The sequence below is a fragment of the Drosophila simulans genome, chromosome 2R (assembly GCF_016746395.2).
Source record: "Drosophila simulans strain w501 chromosome 2R, Prin_Dsim_3.1, whole genome shotgun sequence".
Taxonomy (NCBI): Eukaryota; Metazoa; Arthropoda; class Insecta; order Diptera; family Drosophilidae; genus Drosophila; species Drosophila simulans.
Genome location: NC_052521.2, coordinates 14,460,925 through 14,475,707, shown reverse-complemented (window position 1 = coordinate 14,475,707; position 14,783 = coordinate 14,460,925). Strand labels below are relative to the sequence as shown.

Below are 14,783 nucleotides of genomic sequence, written 5' to 3'. Positions count from 1 at the left end.
CGCCCAACTCTCGTGCATTTCGAGGAAGTGGAACTAGTCTGGCTGGCGCTTATGGCCCAAAGCCAGATCCAAATCCAAATCCGTCTCTGAACTGTGACGACAACAATTCCAGCAATTTTTATATGCCATTTGGCGATTTTACAACTTTGCTGGCGCCGTGCTTATGCCGAACTCAAACCAACTGTGGCGCTCTTCTTATGGCCACGTTTGTAGCCAGTTGCTGGTGTAGTTGTTTTTTGCCATTGGCGCCATGGTGGGCTGGCTTGTTCTGGCCAAAAGCGGAATCCCATACTTTTTACCAGGCTTTCGTCCTAGAACCATTTTTTCCCATCAGTCGGGAACGTCGCGTGCTCGGGCCATTTTCCGTTTTCATGGCGTTCGTCGCCAAAATGGCGTTGCGTGCTGCCGCGAAATGTTTGTTGAAAATTGCTCAAATGAGTCGTACTGCAATGGATCGAAGCTAAGATTACCCTACGTTTAAGAATAACCTTTCTAACTATTTGTTGAAGAAAGAAAAGAAGTATTTAAACAACCTAACAAATGCGCCAAAATTATATGCCTCTAATTTCACATTTCATTTAGAAATATTAGTTTTTCTGTTCTAAATTGAGTTAAGCCTTTTGGAACCTTAGCTAAAAGGGTATTTGTGTTAGGGAAATTGCATGGTGGTTGGGGTCAAGGGATCTGGAAGTATTAGTGACAAACACATTGAAATTTGTATGCGTCACAATCGTCAGAGTCGCAGTCGCAATAACAATCACTGCGAAAGGCGAATCAAGTCATTGCCGAAGGAGAAGCTAGAATCATAAAAAGATTTATGGCGCTTTCAAGGCGAAAGAGCCAAAGTATTCACAATGACAAAGGGAACTGGGATTTGATATCGGCATTTGGGGAGAGGGAGCAGGGAGCCGGAAAACTGCGTGCGAAAAGTGCTGTGTGTTCAGCAGGATATACGAGCTATCGAGGCTAATAAAATATATGAACAAACTCGCATTAGGAAGGTAAAGTTCATAAGGAAAATCACCGAAAAGTTGTCTTTGTGGAATGTCGGCATGATGATACATAAATCTAGATGTCAATGTTACTTTATGGACTTGGCAAAGGTTGCAGATGACAGAAGTTAATATTTGCCTAGTTATATGACAGCCTTTTTCGTCTACTATCTACCGGCTTCATATCCTTTTTTGGTTAAGTAATTTCTCTCTCCGAATTTCGGCATTGTTTTAATGCATTTGCAAGCCCCTACAACTTTCGGCGCGTGGGTCGAAAGTTTCGGGGGTGGTTTTCCCCTTCCCATTTTCATTGTGCAATTGCAAACTTTGCAACAATAAAATTGCTGCCAAAAAAAAAATGTAAAATAAAAGTAGCAGGGCACAGCAAAGGCAGCAGGCTAACAATGCAGGCGGTGTAAAAAAGTGAGGATAATAAAACACAGTGCAAGTCGCCTGGTGTAGCCTACTTATGGATAGGAAAATTGTGTTGGGGGCGGCACCGGGTGGAAAAACAGACGCCGCATTTAAACTCTCGACATCCGCGGCGACTTCCGGAGCGGTAAATTATGCAGACCTCGTGAAATATCACTCATTGTGCTCGCCATATGATTTAATCGCCAAGTGGCATAAAAAGAAAATAGTCAGCCACGTTAAGCGATACATATTATATTTCGCATTAAATACATGTCAATGCATAAATAATCAGGAGCTTTGAATAATTTTTTTGTAGAGCGTAAAGGATATTCACCCGATCGGCAAATATACACAGATTGACTATCAAATTGGCAACGTAACTGAAAGTGCCTTTCTAGTGGCTCAGTTTCAGCTACGCATTGGACATCGATCAAAATGTACATCTGTTGCAGGTCGAGATGGATTCCGTGTGTTGCGCATACGCCTCGTTGCACATTTATGATTTCCCAGCACATAACAATCCACAGCCACTCGAATCGCAATCGAGACGGTATTTATGGTCGTGACACCTTGAATCGAATAGGCTATAGATCTCTTAAAAGAGTAGTAAAAACTATTTTAGGAATGTTTGTGTTTACTACTATTTAGATCTTAAGGTAATACTTAACTGGAATTTTTTGAAAATATTTTTAGTTTTAATCCAAGGACAGCAATAAACTAACAAATTGAGTACCACATAGGACTAAATTTAGAGGAAGTCCAAGTATTTTGTATGTTAAACAAAGATATTTTAATGGAGTTTATTGTGTGGCTTAAGTTAAAACTGGCAACGAAATTGAAATGTTTGTGAATGAAATTAACACCACCCGGTACGCACACACACACACACATATGTGCAGACCGACTCAGACAAGCACACTCGTACGTACACGCCGAAATGCAAATGCAAATTGCATTTGTTTGCGTTGTGTCATTTGTCGCTTGGCTGGAAACGAAATGATAGGGTCGTGGAGGGGGGGCATGTGGTGGGTTGAGGGTGCGCCGGGGCTGACTACAACTCTCAGCTGGCAAATGTGACAACTTGTTACAAAATTCATCAACTTATGAAATATAAATCACACACCACACTGGAGGAGTCAGCCAGCAGAGATAAAACTAGGGAGAGGCCAGTTCATCTAGAATATTCAACAGACGTCATTAGTTTTGCAGGTCCAAATGGCTTTGCAGGCTTAAAACCATTTGAACCCAATTTTCAGAGCTTACCTTAGCAGGCCTTTCGAAGTACTATGGGCTGTTTCTAACAAGTGCGGGCAAATGTACGCTTAAAAAAGCACAACATTGATCTCTTTTAAAACCAGCAAGTTCAAAATCACTTTTCTAATAGCAGGAAACCGATTTTCTTGTATTTCATAGGAAGTTTTATTAATATTTTTTTATTTTTTTTTTTATTTAGTATTTACTCCCTCCATCCCATTGTACTTCCTGCTTGAACAGTTTCAAATTCAACCTCAGCAGGCCGATTTTTCGAAATGCCAAGACCTGAAACATCTGGCCGGTACAACACTTCATTCCAACGCCATCACCCCAACCGTTAACAACTATTACTATAAGATAAATTCATTTCGACCTAACCGTTTTTTCACTTCCAAAAGGCAAGTAAAAACAAAAAACAAAATTTCATATTTTTTGAGAAATCAACAAGCTAGAAATTATTTGTGACTTTTAACTTTCATTTGTCTTGCAGTCTAACATGGGCGACGAAGAATCACCAGCAGGACCAGGAGCTCCGGGTGAGGCTGTTGACGATTCAGCAGATACCACCACTGATGGTGCCGATACAACCACAGCTGGTGCCCGCATGATGATGAGCCACCCATGGCTGGCGGCCGCCGCGGTGGCCATGTATGCCACCAAGGTCATGTGGATCAAGTTCCGTGAGATCGGTCTGGCTAAGCAGAAAAAACGGTTCAAAAATCAACTGGCGAAGCCCTTGCAGACTATTGATGAAGATGGTTCCGAATCTGATGCAGAATCTGATGCAGGAACTGATGCAGAAACTGATGCAGAGGACGACGTCGACGTCGGACCCCAAGTGGAAGATGCAGTAGAGGGATCGGAATTCGAACGAAACAGAGTGGATATATGCCAACGCCAGATCGAAGTCTCTACTGACTGCTGATGTTCGAATCGGGGATGAAGGACCGTGGAAGGATGGACACGCACACATACACTGGACAACTACACTAATTGTTGTAATGCTTGCGTTTTCCGTAGGGGAGGATCGTCGGGCAATGTTCGACATGTACCACCACATTGGGGGACACAAATTGTTAGTTTTAAAACATTAACCAAATTTCTTGTACCACATTGCGATATTTGAATTAGTTTTTATGAGTTTATATTAAATGCTGCGATGAAAGTATGGTACCCAGACATTAACAAAGTGCAATTCGTTTTGGGGGGAAAATAAGAAATCGTCTACTGAGACACGTGGGCATTTTAATTTGAGAAGTTACCGGGGTAGGCTCAATTTAAGTTTTCGCATATGGCTGTATCGGTGTGGTTTTCCAAAGGCTTCAATTTGTTTTCTAAGTTACGATTCATATGTTTCAAGAACAAATTTGGATTCACGTCATCTTGATACCATACACCTAACTGTCAAAAAACTGCTTTTCTATAAAATCATTGTGACTAATTCCCTTTACCAGGCAGAAAGTACAATATGAGTGAGTCCGCGTCTGCCGGAGGTGATGACACAGACTCCGAAGGGGTTGCTGCCGTGCCAGTTCCCGATACCACGCCTCGCGATGCGGACGCCACAACTTCCGGAGCCCGGATGATGATGCAACACCCATTGTTGGCGGCAGCCGCAGTTGCCGTCTATGCCACCAGAGTCATGTGGGTCAAGTTGCGTGTGCTCCGGTTGGCCAAACAGTTGCGCCTCCAAAAGCAAAGATTTAGGATGTCTAATCCCTGGCAGGACAATGAATCTGGCTCTGAGGCAGAGAGTGATACCGATGGCAAGGAAGGCGATTCTGATGAGTCTACAGATACAGATGTGAATCGTATTAGAATTCAAGCTACTGATAATGATCGTGTTGTTGGTGTGCCGCAATAGTTTTTCAAGATGATTTTCGAATTTGAATTCAATGCTGCGAGTTATTCAAATTGTTAATAATATTCATATTAAAATACCATTAACGATTGAATTCGCTGCTTTAAACAATTCCCCTATATGCAGTTTGAAACCAGTTTATCTACTGTCATTTTTCAGATTGCACATTAAATGCCCAACTGAATCGCCAAAAAGGCCTTTAATGTAAGCAATCAAAGTTGTGAGTTATATTTATACTTTGCATTTTTATTGATTTGTAACAATTTTGACACCTTGCTGTTGGTTCAGCCTGCCGGCTCTCCCGGTTTCAGTTTTTGTTCCTGTTTCCGTCTCGATCGATCAATCAAAAACCCGAGCGGCGCGTCATTATGTCATAGTGGTGAAAATAGGGGGGAAAAATGGAAAATTTATACATGGGCAGTGGCAACGGGAAATTCATGGAACAGGCAGCGGCAGCGGTCACGGAAACTGGGGCACATGCAACTGCAACCGAGCGGTGTCTGTGTGCTCAGCATGTTTGCACCCGCCATCATCATCCTGTCGCCAAAAGCCACGCCCACTAGCTCCCGTCTCCCCGGTGAACCGCCTCTTCCGCCCGCCTGCCCATCGACCATCGGGTGTTTGGGGACAGGAAGAGGCTAATGAATGCCGCTGTCAATTAGCAAGGGGCGTTGGTAAATCAATTCAATGACACTGTGGCGCTGCTCAAATGACATTCGCCAGTACAATTGGTAAGTGAAAAGTGCCTGCAGTTGTCTTAAATGCCATTAAATTCGAGCTAAAAAGTTTAAAATTGTTTAGCTGATTTTTTAGATTTAGTTATGTAAGCCATTTTACGAATATCACATGAAGTTGTAAAATAATGCTAATAGAAATTGGCATTTCTTATCAGTTACTTAAAAACCATTTTAAAAAGCACTTAAACATTTTAATTATCCCCTTTACCACATAACACTCCTTAAGATCGACAGCAATTAATTAATATTGGATAACCAGCAAGGCAGCGGAAACAATTACCTCTTTTAGCCCCAATTTGATTGCATGTTGATGGATTGCTTAGCTCAATCACTTCTTCACATTTCGCATTATTTAATTATCAATAAAATGTGCCAACTGTGCTGCCTCTGTGAGTCTTTTAATTGTTCGCCGATGTTGCTGAAGTTTGAATGCAACTCCGTATTGATTTCGTAACGTGCCACAGAAACGTGGTCTACAACAACTTTCGTTACATATTACATTTTTGTTGTTCGGCTTTTCTTAGCCGTTTTTCATTCGCTTTTCTCGAACGCGAACCAACACACACACACGCACACTTCTTTTTTGCTACTCGATTTCCTTGACGGCTTTTCCTCAAATGATTTAAGCTTCGTTTTATTTTTTCTGACTCGAATTCAATATTTTATCTTTGGTTTCTTTTCACATAATAAACGCGCTTTTGGCATAATTGCCCCAGCGGTTTAACGTTGTCTGGGGGGAGGGAAAATCGTGTGGAGCGGGTCGATAATTATGATGTTGCATTGTTGTTGCGGTTATCGTCATCGCCTGCCACGATAATATGCCGTTTGCCCGCCAATCTGGAACCTGTGCCCCTGTCCCCTGTCCCCAGTCCCCAAGTCCCCCATCCCCAACTCACTTTTCCGCGCTTTCGTGTAATATTTGCTCACAATTATTGCGAGACGACGCAGCCACATAGTGGTTAATGCTGCCACTGCTGTTGTTGTTGCTGTTGTTGCCGCGGCAGTTGCGGTTGCATGTTGCAATAACCATTTCGCTTTCGCTTTCCAGTAAGGTAAGTCATTCAATACCCCGTGGCCATTGGCAGGGAAAGGGATATTGGTTAGTCGAGAATTTTCGTTAACCCATTTGGGAAATCTCTGCAAGCTATTTGGTATTAGTATTATAGTTTATATTTCAATTAATATTAATACAAATATTAAGCTTTTGTTAAGTCAGAAAACAACAAACAAAAAAATGCATACTTTAAATATTAATATATTTTATAAATAGATACTTCAACGGATAAATTACAGTCTTACAAGCTTCTAAATGGTGTTGTCTATTCAATTTAATTTGCCAGCTTAAACCTTTTTTCGCTATTAGTTATTTTGTTTTTAATTAATTTGGTAAGCTCCACGATACTGCTCCACCTGCGGCGCATACCCCGTTGCGATTCTGGTTCGGATCGCTTTTAATTGTGACTCATTTGGCGGGGGGAGGCGCAACATGAAAGTCAATGCGCCAGCGGATGCAACATGCGAGTGGGCTGGCAAACAGCGGAATACAGTTGCAGTCGGGCTGCGAATGAGGATGGGGATGGGGGTATCGGTGGACTGGGAGCGATTAGAGCTGGATCTGGTTGGACGGAGTTCGGGTGCGACAATCGTACAGCCCATTGCCGTGTTCCCCAAGTGCCACACGGCCATTCTATGGCTTCATTTCGCAGCGCCTGGCATTTTACGACCATCGATAACTGAGGCAGCGACAATTTCACCTAGTGTTAAAGTTATCTAGTGTTGCAACCAGTTGAGTTAATTGTCTGAGTGCGGAAATTTAAAGCTGCACCTTGCAAATAACTAGTATGATTTTATTTTAATTTAAATGTGCATTAACTATTAATTTCTCTTACTTTTACCAACAAAATAAGACAGTTTTTATTGGGCGCAGGCACTGCAGTGCATTTCGTTTAATTCAAATCCATTACGCAGTAAAGTTTTTCATTCAAAGTTTTAATAACACGGAAATGCAGTGGCATCCCGAACCCAAAGGCAATCCCCAAAAAACCCACTTCACGCACCAAAAATGAAAAAAATGGAAAAAGACGACCGAAGAAAAACAAATGAGCAAAGGATTAAAAAAGTTTGCTGCCTTCTGCTTTTGCCGCTTTTATTTTTTTTTTTTGCCCCAAACTTGCTGGGTGAATTCAATTTAAATTTAATTACTTCAAATGCCAACTTTTGTCACACATTCGGGGGCAGAAAGGGGCTTAATGAGAAGGACAAAGTCAAGTAAGTCGACTTATTTGTCTGGCAGTCATTTAGCCGTTTTCCTGATTTAATTGTAAAGTCTACTCAGCAATTGCCCCGCGGTGCTCGGCTAATCAGATCAACATTATTAGCCGAGGCAACAAAGCAATTGCAATCCTTTTTCCCTCACCAACCACCCACCCACCTCACCGCCCTTCCGGCCACAAATGTTCCCATCTGGAATCCGTTTTCATTACAATTTGTCGTCTCATTGATGTTTGCCCTGCTCAGAGCTGTTCTTGTCTGATATTAATCCGATTGTCTCTGACATAATCTTCCCAGCTGTCTGTAGTTGTGGGTGTTTGCATGCGAGTATGTTTATGAATTGTTTATAATGCCATTGGAGGATAATGTCTGAGCATAGTAAAAACTTTTGCTATGTTGACTTTGACAAGACGCTTGTCTATAGTTGTGCCTTGTTGATTTGAAGAGGGATTAGATAGTCGTGGCAATTGTTTTGCTCTTCTTGTTTATCTAAAATATTACAATGTGCTAAGCCCCATCAAATCAGAATATTAAACTAAATTTGCATGTTCGTTTAAATAATATGCACCCCATGTTGGTATTAAAAAAGGAAATATTAATTAAAGAGAAATTAAAGAGAAATTATCTACGTCTTCAAATTAGATAGCAGAATAGTTGATATTTTGCTATTTAATTTCTGAAACTTAAAGCTAGCGAATTACGCAGAGGCCGAGCCCAGACATTTTCGGGTTGTGTGAAAATGCCAGAAAGTGACTTTCTGCCGCCGCCAGGAAACGCAGAAGCGGAAGAACCCGAATCAGGAGCAAGAACTTCAAGGCAGGACGAAGGAATCGCCGGGGCGGGCCAAAAGTAACATGTTGGCATCGTCTAGAAACTTACAAACATGACATTAAATGTTGCCCTGCCCGTTCGCAGACATAGAAGCAGGTGAAAGGAGCAGCGACACGAAGGATGCAGGCTGCAAAAGTTTTTGGTGGCACAGCTGAGGAGATTTCCTTGACGTTGCGTATACGCCACCGTTGCCATTTAAATGCCTGCAGACGCGCCAAACTTCTGGCACCTATGGGAATTTCATTTGTTGTTCATTTTTAAGCAGTTCGCGATTTGAATTTGGCGTCGTTCTGTTTTTGGTTTTCATTTCTTCCTCTTTTTTTTCTTGGCCGCTCCTTTGTTTTATATGCTGGCAGAAGGGACAAAGAATGCCGCAGTAAATTTACACAATGAAATCTTAAGAGGTCCCCGGGGAAAATGGCGGAAGCGGGAAACTTTAGGGGTAAAACTTTCACATGGCGAAGGTGGGAAGGCCTGGCAAACACACCTGAAATATATAAGAACTACTTGGATCTGCACTTGAACAATACCTGGCATATGTTATGAGGCAGAAGCCTTCGCCATTTGACCGGAAGTTCGACAAAGTTCAAATTACTCAGCAAAGATGGGGGAAAACCAATGTATGGCCAATGCTTTCATTCATTCGTTTTTGCAAATAAATGAACCGTATACTAAAACAAACAAATTCAATTGAATCGCTCTCCTGGGCATTACAATTGAATGTGCCAGGGCTTTTCTTCTCCACACCCGACCGTTGCGAAACTGAAAATCTAATGAAAATGTTCAATTTGCTGCAAACAAACAATGCCACGCAGGAAAATCCAAACAACAACAGACAGCAAGAAAATCTGTGAAGGCTGAAAATCTTTTCCACAGAACAACACTCGTTGTTATTTGTTGCACTTGGCTGATTGAAAATACATGGTCTTTTATTTTCCACATTTCCTAGTTAGTCGGTTCAAGGGCAAACGGCAGGAAATAATTTTTGTATCAATGCAATTTTCCAGTAAAATGACAGATAAGCTTGATCCGAGAATTGAGTACTCGCTTAACTTTCCCTTTTTATGAGCTTATATAAATTTAAATAGCCTAAAGAGTTGTATAAATTGGCTATAATTTTAATGAGATAAGCTTAAGACTATAATAATTTAATATTTCGAGTAGGTTTGAATAACCTCAATGCACTCGAATTCATTATGATTGCACTTTGTGTGGTCTTACAAGATTTATTAATAAGCCTTAACTTAAGCGAGTGTCTTACAACAGATTTGCATTGGATTTATAAATGTCTAATCTTTGGTTTATAAATTAAATTAAATTTGTTGCAATTTCCTTTACGATCGAGCTGTTTGTAATCCAACTATCCACTTATCTTTCACTTTTCTGCAGTTTCAAGTTACAAATTACAAATTTATGTGCCATCTATCAGGTTAGTGGGCGTGGCGAGCGCCTCACAACCTTTGAACCCAGCGTTCGCTCCAAAGATCTTGCTGCTCATTGTTTACGCGTTTTTCGCCACTTTGGTCTTTGGCTTTTCGACTGTGTCGTTAAAAGTTTTATGGCTTTCGGTCATTTCGGCTATTAGGTGTGTCTGCAATTTGCTCCGTGGAGGATGGGGTAAATTAATATTAAAACGTGTCGTGTGGTATGTGAGTGCAGCTTCAAGGCGTTCATTCGCTCAGCTTAATTGATGGGCGCCATAAAAAAATGCAGCAACGACGGACGGACGACTGGCGAAAAACTCACTCACAGTTTTTGGCCATATATCAACCGACCCACGACTGCAAATGAACTGCAATTATCAAGGAGCAGCCACAAGCGAACCACACAGAAAAACAACTGCGGACTGCAGCAGCGCAGATGCAAACAAGTGAAAAACTGTTTTTCCAGCTTTTCAGTTTCGTTGTTTACGTTTTGTCCGCAATGCAAATCATCATTAAATAAATTACTCATAATTATCGCCAGAAAGCGCCATTGAATAGTCTTTCTTTTCCTCTATTTTTCGGTGGAAATTCGCGCTGGCCATTTGTCTAACCCGAGTCAAATTTTGACTAATTTCCTTTTGGGGGAGCCCGAAGCTAGCTAGCTGTTCGCTTTTCCTTCTGTGGGTTTCCTTGCAGCGCCCGTTTTTATTTTCTACGATTTTTCCTTGGAGCCAAGTGGGCGGCATTAAGTCGTGTAATTTGCTGTCAAATTTCGTATGATTTTGGCATGATAAAATGACTAAGCTGGCCCGGTTTGCTCTTTCTTTGGCCATGTCTTTTGCTTCCTGGTCCTGGCCACTCAACTCAAGCTGGACAGCTGTCCATCGTTGGCACTGCGTTTTTTCTGGCACTGCTCGATCGACACAATGAAAATGTGAAAAAGATTGCCTTCAAAATTGGCAGGCACCCATTGAAAATTTCATTGTTTTGCGGGATTGGGCTGTAAATATTTGTGGGCGGGCCTCTAATCAAAGTGATGAATAGCAAGGGCCTTGCACAATAACCAGGAAAATGGTATTTTATTTTCTCGTAAAAAGGCCCAGCGAACCTAAAGGCTTTTATGCGGAGATTTGAGATGACTCTGCAGGTGCATAAATAAAATGTTGTGTAACACATAATGAATGTGCTAGTTGATTAAATATATTAGGTAACTTGAAGATTCAAGCTAATACTTTTCATATCTTCTCTAGGGATAATCACATCTATTCTCACTAGCATTTCGAATATCATTGCAGTTCTCAGACATTAGTTCGTAGTGCAGAAACTGGCAACCTAATTTTTTCACTCCACTGCCTTTGGTGGATTCCCCTCTGCCCCTTCGGAAAACCAAACATTTTCCCCCCACTTCCACTGCAATTTTCGCACTCAAGTGGAGAGTAATTTGCGGTCGTCTTTGGTAACAGGGATTGGCTTCACTTTTCGCATTTCGTTTTCGCTTTTGCCAGCCAATCGGATAGTTGAACAAGTCCATTTCAGAGGCCAAAACTGAACGATTGTGAGCCTGAGTGATAGTTCATCGGTGGTTTTGAGTGTGGGTTTGGGGCTTGTGGGGGGCTATGTTGGGGGTTTCGGAGATAGCCACAACGCACATGAGTGTGATATAATGATTGTCGGACATGCGGCGAACATTTGTTATAAAATCGGCAAATTGCAACATCTTGCTTACACTGAGCAGCACCTATTTAAAAACTAAACAATTGACTTAGTTTTAGTTTACTCTTTTGTTGGGGATTAAGTTTTTTGCTTTTATGGCAAGTTTAAAGTTTTTTGCAAATGATTTTTGATACTTGATTACATGAGGTAAACTAACCTTTGAAGGCAAACGTGTCGCCCAGTGTTGTCACAGTAAAGTATGTTTTCCTATTGCTTTTCCACACCGTCAATTCACTTTTCCTAGCCACAAACTAGTAAGCTGAATGTCGCTAAGCTCTCATAGCTGGACGGTTACTTGAAAAACCTTTCATTAACAAGACCCAAATTATGAATGTCGCTCTGGCGATGGCGACAACTGTCAAAACAGGCTGAGTGTTGATGGCCGGACTTCAACGGGGTATTTGCCTTATATAATGCACTGGCAGTGAGCGCCAATGATTTACACAAATTATTTTGCAATGTGCGTTGGCCAGTCGCTGCTTAAAGCCATTGCTGGCTGTCTCGGCCATCAGAAATGCCCCTTGCCAGTGACGAAAGACCAGGGACCTTCCCCCTGATGCCGCCTGTCGCCGTGAGCCGTAAGTCAAACAAATCAGTCGTGCCAGAAGATTAATGGCGGCATTATTGTGTCGCCTGCCCAGTCATCCTCATCTCCATCGGCATTCCCACTCGCATTCGCATCAGCTTCGGCCTTCGGTCCACAGATTGCCGCTTCCAGATCCCTGTTACCAACGAGCGGCGACCGACAACCAGCTACCATCATCATTGGCAACTTCATCATGCCGCTGGCCATCGGGCTTTCCGGGGGCAGATCTGGGTGGTGCTGTGGCTGCCCCCAGTGGGTGGTGGTGCACGTAACCCACTCTCAATGCGTCGTCACTCACGTTGTGGCCTTAGGTTCCTGCCACCCAAAGAGATCGGAGCGTGTCACGAAACAGAAACTGTTGTCTTCGGGATGTTCAAGCCGTGATTTCAAAAATAATATTCAGATGGTAAATCGAACATTTTAATTTGTACTAGTAATTAATTTCTTAGACAGAGAAAAAATAATACCAAACCAATAAAACGTTCATTTCATTGACTGATTTATTTGATTTTAATTCTTTTAGCACAAGAAAAGTTTCAGAATTTCAAAGTTAGTTGACATTGATTATTCAACATATTTTTCGATATTTTATGGCAAACACGAGAACTTCTCTGATGCGGTTAAAGCCCCTGGTTGCCTCACTTTTGCCCACACTAGTTGGGTTCAAAAATGTTGCATGCGATTTTTCTTGCAGTAAATAATTTTTCATGCCAGCTGTCCATGTTATGTCTGTCTGGCCTTTTCAGGCGGCCAGGCTCTTCCCCCTTTCTCCGACCGAAAAGCGGTCCTTGTCCGCCCGTCTGTCGTATTATAGCCCATTGATCAGTTTGTTTTACTAGCTCCTGGACGCTGGACCTCAGCTCCCATCGTCTGGTTTTGTGTACTCTTTGGATTATGAACTCTTTAAACTCCATTCAATGGCATGCAGATGCTGTTGTCGATGTCTGTGGGCGGCCAGTTGCAGGCGGAGGAATCACCGGGTACATGGTTGGGGATCGGGGAGAATGGGGAGGTGGCAGGCTTTGTGGTCAGAACCGGACTGGTATTCAGTTGATTATGACGGATGCGGTTGGGCTACAAGCCGTTTGCAAGTTCTACTTAAATCGAGTTCAAATCGATGACCAAAGAGTGTGCTAAAGTCTTGGGCAACCACTAAGAAATTGGAACTTTAATGCCGTTGTAAAGAAAGTTGTTAGGGAGTAATTTTTGGTGATTTTGATATTGAATAAAAAACAAATTTAAAATATTTAACTGCCTTCCTTCGCACATTCCACCTAAGAAATGAAATTCAACCAGAACAAGTGACTTTTGTTTGCACTTCTGCACCGGCATAGTTCCCATTCGGTTGTTCTTTATCTTAGAGTCGAGGCCCTAGGCTCCTGCAAATTTGTTTAGTTTATTGAGCCGGTGCCGCGGAAAGGGGAAATGTGGCAGGCGACCACCGAAATGGCTGCCTGACAACTAGATGGCATTGTCCTGGGAATCCCAGGCCAGGTCCTGCCTGCAGTGCTGCAAAAGTTTTCGCAACGGGAAGAACATTTAATTAAATTCCTTTGCACCTTTAGTGCTGCGCTAAAAATTCCACAGGCCACAGTCCTCCAGGGCGGCAATAACAAATTAATCTCTGCGGATTCAACGGGTTCTATGGATGTTTGCCACTCCGACTCCGGCGAAAGCCTTACAAATGAGTCATTTGATTTTAAAACTAGCCAAAGTTTCAGCGACAAAACGGTGCCTCGTTTTATGTCGTCTACTGTCGCTTTTATGGCCTGCAGCGCCGTTCAATCAAGTCCTGAATTATGTTGACATGGCACGCACAGTCGGGCTTGTGTATATATGTATATCCTTTGGGTTGGTAAATCTATATATACGTATATAGCACACTTTCGGGCCAACGAGGCGACCAAGCCGACCGACAAAGTTTTCAATTTACGTTTTTAAGGCTTGCCCGAAATTCTGCTGGCACTGGCACTTCGTCTTCAATTTCGCAAATGCGCCTCAACCTCTGGCCACGTAACCGGAAGGAAATGCACAACAAAGCTTTTCTTATTAGCATGTGTGGGTGGGTGGCAACAGGAAGGGGTGCTGTATTAAAGGTTTCCAGGAAAGAGCCCTTCCGTGGCTCGGCTGTTTAATCGATAAGTTCCTGCTGGCGCCTCTGCTCTAAAATTGCTTGGCATTTTATGGCCCAGCTGTAAAGCGATTTCTGTCACGAGCTTTTGTTCATAATTGTAGCAGTGAAGAAATTCTGATTATCCTTACGTTAGATCTTAACCAGGGGTAAGAATCCACATCCACAACTCTTTAACGTGCTAACTTCAAGTGTCCTCGTATTTCGTTTGGAATATTTTCGTTTCGCTTCTTAATGGGATTACGGGGATTAATCTCCATAGACAGCAGACTGGTAAACCGTAAACCGATCTGCTGTGACAGCCAAGAGCCAGTGAAAAAACGTGGAAAAATCAAACTGGAATCAATTGCCGAAAGCCAAAGGGCAAAAAATTGGGTGCAAGTGCGTGAGAGAGACGTCGACAGGCAGCCACTTTTCAATTTCTTTGCACGCACACCATCCCACTGGTCCAGTCCAATTTGCCGCCCCCAGCTGCTGGATGGGATTGCCACCCACTGGCGATGTCCTTGCCCAAGGCAACGCTTGACGCTTGTCCTTTAAGCCACTTGCCGTCTTTTGTCCTTTGGGGC

General features: G+C 42.5%; 4 protein-coding genes across 6 annotated transcripts in view; 3 read left to right on the top strand and 1 right to left on the bottom strand.

The window, feature by feature from the left end:
- Positions 1 to 14,783, bottom strand: part of LOC6734891 (protein muscleblind) — a 164,291-nt gene that overhangs the window by 125,860 nt on the left and 23,648 nt on the right. The window lies entirely within an intron of this gene.
- On the top strand, positions 2,912 to 3,839 carry LOC27208607. The gene is made up of 2 exons (XM_016184171.2): positions 2,912 to 3,058; positions 3,151 to 3,839. The coding sequence occupies exon 2, from the start codon at positions 3,157 to 3,159 to the stop codon at positions 3,583 to 3,585; it is 429 nt and encodes a 142-aa protein (XP_016028165.1). The 5' UTR covers positions 2,912 to 3,058; positions 3,151 to 3,156; the 3' UTR covers positions 3,586 to 3,839.
- On the top strand, positions 4,030 to 4,577 carry LOC6734889. Its single transcript, XM_002081850.4, has one exon. The coding sequence runs from the start codon at positions 4,129 to 4,131 to the stop codon at positions 4,522 to 4,524; it is 396 nt and encodes a 131-aa protein (XP_002081886.1). The 5' UTR covers positions 4,030 to 4,128; the 3' UTR covers positions 4,525 to 4,577.
- LOC120284406 lies at positions 11,597 to 12,493 on the top strand. Its single transcript, XM_039291990.2, has 2 exons — positions 11,597 to 12,075; positions 12,139 to 12,493. Exons 1-2 carry the CDS (start codon positions 12,012 to 12,014, stop codon positions 12,465 to 12,467), a joined length of 393 nt encoding a protein of 130 aa, XP_039147924.1. The 5' UTR covers positions 11,597 to 12,011; the 3' UTR covers positions 12,468 to 12,493.